The sequence below is a fragment of the Zea mays genome, chromosome 7, assembly GCF_902167145.1.
Source record: "Zea mays cultivar B73 chromosome 7, Zm-B73-REFERENCE-NAM-5.0, whole genome shotgun sequence".
Classification (NCBI taxonomy): domain Eukaryota; kingdom Viridiplantae; phylum Streptophyta; class Magnoliopsida; order Poales; family Poaceae; genus Zea; species Zea mays.
This window is the reverse complement of record NC_050102.1, coordinates 182,269,844-182,277,081: the sequence shown is the minus strand read 5'-3', so window position 1 is coordinate 182,277,081 and position 7,238 is coordinate 182,269,844. Positions and strand designations below refer to the sequence as shown.

Sequence of the window (7,238 nt, the reverse complement as noted above, 5' to 3'; positions counted from 1 at the left end):
GTTTAGGATAAGTTTGGGAACCCAATTTTTTTTAGGGATTTCCATTTTTCCAATAGAAAATAAACTAATTTCTCTTATTATCCCTTCATTTTAGAGGATTTGGAATTCATTCAATAAAGTAATTTATTTAGTTTGGAATTTGATATTCCACCACTTTCCAAATTTCAGATATAAGTCTATCTTAAATTCATATGGTGGAGGATGGAAATGATTTTATGCATTAGTAGAATTTGTTTGTACTATGTAACTTACATGACATTATTCGTCTCTCATCTACAGTAAAAAATGTAGTATAGAAATATCTCCGACGTCTTGCTAATAATAGTATACAAATATATTTTGCATAAAACCAAATTAGTTTAATTGATATATGCCTAAATTAATATTAATATAATGTAATTCATTTCCAATGATCAAAATAGGGCGTTAGTAAAATGGAAATCCTTTGGAATAATAGGTCCCAAACTAAACCAAATAGATTATTTTAGTTTTTCAGTTGTCAGTTCTATCACAGATGTTAACTGTTTTTTAAACGGTAAGAGCTAGTTTAGGAATCAAATTTTATAAGGAATTTCTATTTTCCCAAAGAAAAATAGTTAAATAAAGCTCCTAAACTAGTCCTTAAAAAAATAGATTCAGGCTGGGATTAGGGATGGCAACGGGCACATTTTACCCGCGTGCCCGCGGGTAAAAACCCTATAGGGTGCGGGTTTGGGTGTGAGTTTGTACCCGTGGGTACGGGTACGGGTTTGATTCTCAACCCGACGGGTTTTTTCTCGTGGGTATGAAAATGTTGTACCCGTGCCCGCAAACCCGCATACCCGCGCGCGTGTGTATATATATATGTATATATATATGTATGTATGTATATGTATATATATGTATATATATATATGTATGTATATATGTATGTATATATATGTATGTGTATGTATGTATGTATATATATATATGTATATATATATGTATATATATGTATGTATATATATATGTATATATGTATGTATATATATAATATGATAACTTGTGAGTATTGTGCCCGCGGGTGTACCCGCGGGTGCCATAAACCCGCGGGTAGCGGGTTTGGGTAACATACGCTACCCGTCGTGGGTAGCGGGTGCGGGTACGAGTTTAACATTAATCTCGCGGGTACGGGTTTGTAATCTCTATACCCGCGGGTTTTAAACCCGTTGCCATCCCTAGCTGGGATGTTCGAAAAACCCGGTGGGTTGGGACGTTCGGTTGTGGACAAAACCTAGTATATCCTCCACACTCCCCGAGGGCTGGGCAGGTATGTGTGAACGTAGTCCTCAGGGGGTGTTTGGTTGCTCCTGCTAAAGTTTAGTCCGAGGCACATCAAGCGTTTGACTTTTAAATAGGAGTATGAAATATAGACCCAATCAACTGGACTAGATTCGTCTCGTCTTTTAATCTTCGGCTGACAAATTAGTTTTATAATCCGACTATATTTAATACTCGGAACGGAAGTTCAAACATTCGATGAGACAGGGGCTAAATTTTAGCGGGGTGTAACCCAGCACCCCCTCAATCGCTGTAGGCCACGCTTGGCTTTGCCCCAGGAGCTGCCTTTCTGTACGTGAGCTCGCGGAGCGCATGCACGTGCGATCGATTTTAAAAAGACCTTTCCAGCTACCGCGCCCACCTCGCGCCGGGAAAAAAAACCCCGCTGGAGCCTGGCCTCGCGTTTCCCTTTCCCCACCCGGGCCGCGTGGCCGCGGCCGAACACGGAGCCGTCAAGAGGGAAGCAGCCGCGTCAAGAGGGAAGCCGTCGCGGTCGGCCCCGGAGAAAACGGCCGCGTGCCACGCCAGCCAGTCCACCGGGTCACTACCACACGCTCGGCTTGGGGGGTGGTCCAAACACCACGCTGGCAGAAGAGAAGCGACACGGTTCCGATCCTACGTGATGAGACGACGACGCGGTTGCAGTGGCAGTCACCCGCGCCGCGCGCGGCTGGCGTCGGCGACACGGTCTCTCGCCCGCCGCCAGTCGCCAAGTCCCTCACCTCACCTCACCTCACCTCACCCACGCCAGGGCCCCAGCCCGCACCCTCCCCGCAGGCAGAGACAGTGGACGTCTCCACCAGACCACTCGTTGTCGTTGAAGCGGTCGCTCCGCACCCGCCGCGCCCCCGCCCTCCCCGGCTCCGGCTCCCCCTTTCTCCGCCACCGCCAACCGCGTATAAATATCTGCCGAGAACGCGCCATGGCCTCACCCTCCGCTCCGCCGCCCCTCTTCATTTTCTATTGCTCCCCCGGTGCCGGCCCCGGTCTCCACCCACGTATCCGCGGAGGCGGAGGAGCTGCCGCTCAGCGAACTCGACGCGCCCATCCCGTCTCCCCCCTGGCGATTCATTCGGCCGCCCAAACCCACAGGGAGTCGGAGCCGGAGGAGGGAGGCGTTCTGGAGTCCGTCCAAGGAGCAGTTGGCGACGACGGAAGGCGCAGCACACGAGCAACGTACGAGGGAAAGGGGAAACAAAGAGGTGAGTGTGAGTCCTCCGCCCCCGGCCTGCTGTGCTCCTGTTCCCATTCTTGGAATTGCTTTTCTCTCTTTGCTCTGCTTGTTTCTTGGTACTGCTCCTACGCTACTTCGGATTATAGATAGATGACAGAATTCCTTGAAAGATATTGTTATCACTTGAGACCAAAATGCTCCAGCCCATTAGTATTATTATAGCATCCATATAGAAATGGACTCCCGACTGATGTTTGAAGTGTCCCAGATTAAACCTCTTTTTTTTTGTCGATCGCAAGGTAATCCCTAGAGAACCCTTGGAACAAGCAAATGTGTTTGCCAAACAGTCCAATCTATCAAGAGGAACATTGGTAGGCACGCACAATTATAGATTTGGAGTAGTTATCTCTCAAGCCACACGAGTCTGCAACTGTATTTGTTAAAAATTTTATGGGACTGCTGACAAGTCTTGAGTTTTGACAAGATTAAGATTGGAACATTGGACTTCTGTTTTACTGTTACCCTCATTCTTTTCTTTTGGTTGGCAGCAAATGAGCGTTTTGATGCATTTATTTTTTACCGAAAAAGAACAGTTCAAACGTAGCGGGGTCGCTTTTACCATTCTTTCTGTGTCACCAATACCATTCGCCACCTCGTCAGACTTTGCCTGCTAGGCATATAAGCACAGAATTTGTCTGCTAGCGATGCCCGTTTATTTATCTCTTCAATTACAAGGCGCCAGAATAGACAGATGAACTCATGAACAGAATGCTGATGGTGTTTCCCTGTTGCTTGCTTTTGACGCCACACGCAGCCTTCTCCGATCGTCGCCAGCTAGCTACCCACCTGTCCTCCGGATGTCCTGGAGTTCTGCATGCCCATGGAAAATTCAGTTCGCCGCGTGAGATGCCCGAGGTGCCACAGCGTTCTCGAGGAGCCCAGCGCGCCGGTGTACCAGTGCGGCGGATGCGGCACTAGCCTTCGAGGTAACCTCATGTCCAACTCCGATTTCTGGAGCTCGCGTTTGGATGCTTGCTCTGCTCTCATAGGTTTTGGTTTCGTTTGGTTCCTGACGTGTGCTCGATCGTGCAGCAAAGAACCGTACCGGCACCGGCACCGGCAGCACGGGAGACGCGGCCGGGGCGTCGCCGGCGCGGAGCTGGCTGCCTCCTCAGAGCAGGCACCTGGACGCCAGCGACGTCGCGAGCACCAGCAGGTCCAGCACCCCGACCCCTCCTCGTGTCGCCAGCACCAGCAGGTCCGGCACCCCGACCCCTCCTGACGTCGGGACCAGCTGGCACCGAGACACCGACGCGACAGGCACCCGGCATGGTTCCGGTGATCTCGCTCTCGTGTCGGCCGGGACGCGTGGGTCCGGTGACGTCGCGAGCACCAGCAGTACTCCTGTTGCCACCGCGAGAAGCAGGCGCCGCCAAGGCACCGACGCGACGAGCCGTGGCTCCGGCGACGTTGCCAGCACCAGCAGTACTCCTGACACCACCGCGAGAATCAGGCGCCAAGACACCGACGCGACGACCCGTGGCTCCGGCGACGTTGCCAGCACCAGCAGCACACCTGACGCCAGTGCCGACACGACGAGACGGGGCGAGTCCGGTGGTCCCGTGCCGGCGAGGAATCGTGTCCCTGAGCAAGCGGCAGCGGCACTGATCGAGAAAAGAGGGCGCGAACAGAGCGCGGCCGGTCAGGAAGTCCGTGACGACTCTGAAGGCCGCGGAACACGAGATGCCAGTGGTGCGGAGTCCGGCGTCGGTGGTGTCGGCTTCTCCGGAGGAAACAGAGATGCCACTCCTGAATTGCAGGATGACACGGAGAAGGGGATGAAACGCCATGACGAATCTAACGATGCTGCGAGAAAGGAACGTCGTGGTGAAGCTGCAGAGCAGCCGCGTTACGACCATGACCGACGCCAAGAACTTGCACCGAAATCATCGGCTCAACCCGCGGCTGCTCAGCTTGCACGCGAAGATGAAGCTGCTACTGCCGGAGAAAAGGCGCCGAGCCCTTCTCGCCACGAGGTTCAAGAGGAACATCTGCGGCCCCTGCGGAAGAAGATTCTGAAGACGGTGGATGAGCTGAAAGGCGATCTCTCTGAACTTTTCAGCAAGTCCCCCGAGCTCAACGCGCCACGCGCGCGCCCTCCTCGTCTTCCCAGGCAAGAAGCCTACGTGTCCCACGCGGTGGCGGGGGCGGCCTCGGGCCTCCCTGCCAGAGCTCGCCACGTCGCTTCTGCTGCCGAAGGTCACCGTGGCAGCGTAGCTCGTGCGGCGAAGCCCCGTCCAGCCGCGGCTCCTCCCCGTGGCTTGCCATCCCGGCGCTACCGCCAGTGCAGAGCGCACCCGTGCTGCCATGACGTGGATCCGAGGCCGTGCCATCACGGGCACGGCTGCTGCGGCCACCACGGCAAACCGGAGTGCAGCAGCTGCCGAGGATACTGCTGCAGGCCCAGAGCGCTGGAGCCGTCCGCGCCGCGGAAGCCCCCGGCAGCCAAGGAGCCCAAGCGGCGGCTGCCGCCCCGCAACCACTGCCGGCCAGTACTGAAGGGCGCGCCGTTCATCGTGTGCTCCAGCTGCTTCAAGCTGGTGCAGGTGCCCGCCGACTTCGCCGTCTCGACCAGGATGGTGCGCAGGATGCGGTGCGGCTCCTGCTCCACCGTCCTCTCCTACTCCTACAGGGACCCGGCCAGGAAGAAAGCCTACCAGGACTCGGTCAATCGGTGCAGCACAGACGGCTCCGAGCTGCACGGCGGCACAGGCGACCAACGGTCGGACCCGTTCGCGCCGTTCATCGATGGCTTCGGCCTCAGCAGCTACTCGACGGAGGACGAGCGGCGGCTGCCCGTCTCGAGGAACACGTCGTTCGACACCCTCGACGGGACGAAAGGCGTGGGACGGCTGCACCGGCTGATGGGGTACGGGTCAGCTAGCGAGCTGCTGCGGCACTCCCCTGACCTGTACGAGAGCTTCAGTGAGCGAACGACGCCTGACGTGAGACAGCACGACACGAAAGGGAAAGGCGTTTGCATCGACGATGACGACTACGACTACGACTTGGATGACACTGACGATGAAGACATTGGTGCGCTGAAGAGATCAGCGAGGAAAGGGTCCGGCTGGACGCTCCCATGGATTCCCGGCAAGCGGCAAGGGGACTCGGGAGCCATCAGGATCAAGTAAATAGCAGGAAAGGCCTGTGTATATTGCAGGAATAGGTTCGGGTTTTGGAATTCGAATTGGAATTTATTTCATAGTTTTGCTATTCCTTTTAGGCGCACTATTGGATTTATAGGCTGTTTGTTTGCCATTTTTTGAAGCGTGAAAAATGCTGTTCAATGAAATGTAAATATCCTGCGATGAGTCTCAGAAAGAATAACATTATGGACTTTTTAAGGAACAAGAAAAATCGAGGTGCCTAGTGAAGAAACAGACGTTCTAATGCAATATTGCAAAGTCTTTTTTCGAAGATAACATTGCAGTAAGTTGAAACACGACAGCAGAGGTTGTTTGTTTTGCGGTCTAACTTATTATATTTTACTTAACTTCTATCTAAAGGTAATTCTTAAATTTGAATGGCTTATCTTAGGTGTTTATTTGGAAGTAAGAGGATTAGATGAGATTGAAGGGACTATAATCTCTTGCAAGAAATTAAACCCCTTAATCCTCTTCAATAGCCTTGCTCTCAAACAAGGTCTAGACAAAAGTGGTACAATTAGCCGATAACCAAACATATCCTAAGAACGACAAAATTTTGCACATACTATCTTTCTCTCTATACTTTCCGCGGTCATAAAAGAACACATCGTTTAGGAGTTAGAACAAACTTTTGTAGTTAGGCCAATAGAGCTACAAACATAAACGATTAAATATTTCAGTTAGAAAAAACATGCAAGCTATGTGTTTAGAAATGCATTGGAAAAAATATTTGCAAAAATCTCAAAAAAAGAAGTATTTTAAAATATATTCCAGAAGTGGTCAAATATACGCATAAAAGAATGTGCAAATTTAACTATGATAAATACTTTTGAATGAAAGGAGTATCTTTTCATCCTAGTGTTTAGAAAGGAACCATGTTGCGCTCAATGGTTAATAACTACCACATCAAAAGGAAACATGAAATAACCTATCAGTCGATTGTATGCCCGAGCCACACTCAATGGCTGCTGCACTCCGCAGCCGACCGTAATGAATCATTCACCCTTCATATGATTTGTTACTAGTTAGGTGCCCGTGTATTACAACGACATATAAAATATTTGACAAAATATTAGTACACAACGATTACATAAAAACGAACACCACATATTATCAGAAGAAGTTAATACATAAAAGATGCATATGAAACTAATTCTATAATGAATGAACAAACCATTCATCAATTAGTTCAAAGGACCATGCATACAAAAATGATGATATTGAACCGATTCTACCATGGATTTCGGCACATCGTTTCCCTATTGTAATCTGTATGCGTTAACTCCGGTCCAGTGCAACAGAATATCAAAGTGGATGGGCAAACAAAAGATACAATTCATAAATGTTATGTGCATTACTAAAGTAACAAAAGCTTCACAACTTTGCAAGCTCCTCAACTTTCACTTCAATCTCCTGTTGTTCTCCCATAGCCTCTGCAAGACCATGCTTCCCTCGATGGTCGAGATCATGGCGCTCAATGAGCTCCAAAAGGGGGATCTGAGTGAGGCCCCGGTTCCTTTCTTAGGATCTAGGCGTGGGTCCGCTGGGGACCA

General features: G+C 50.6%; 1 protein-coding gene across 1 annotated transcript; it reads left to right on the top strand.

Moving 5' to 3' along the window:
- Nucleotides 1-2,213: 2,213 nt before the first annotated feature.
- LOC100193251 (uncharacterized) lies at nucleotides 2,214-5,796 on the top strand. Its single transcript, NM_001358694.1, has 3 exons — nucleotides 2,214-2,504; nucleotides 3,291-3,462; nucleotides 3,569-5,796. The coding sequence occupies exons 2-3, from the start codon at nucleotides 3,351-3,353 to the stop codon at nucleotides 5,668-5,670; spliced, it is 2,214 nt and encodes a 737-aa protein (NP_001345623.1). The 5' UTR covers nucleotides 2,214-2,504; nucleotides 3,291-3,350; the 3' UTR covers nucleotides 5,671-5,796.
- Nucleotides 5,797-7,238: the final 1,442 nt, after the last annotated feature.

Coding starts and splice junctions, on each gene's coding strand:
- LOC100193251 (NM_001358694.1), top strand. CDS start 3,351: ATGCCCATGGAAAATTCAGTTCGCCGCGTGAGATGCCCGAGGTGCCAC. Junction 3,463..3,568: donor ATGCGGCACTAGCCTTCGAG/GTAACCTCATGT, acceptor TCGATCGTGCAG/CAAAGAACCGTACCGGCACC.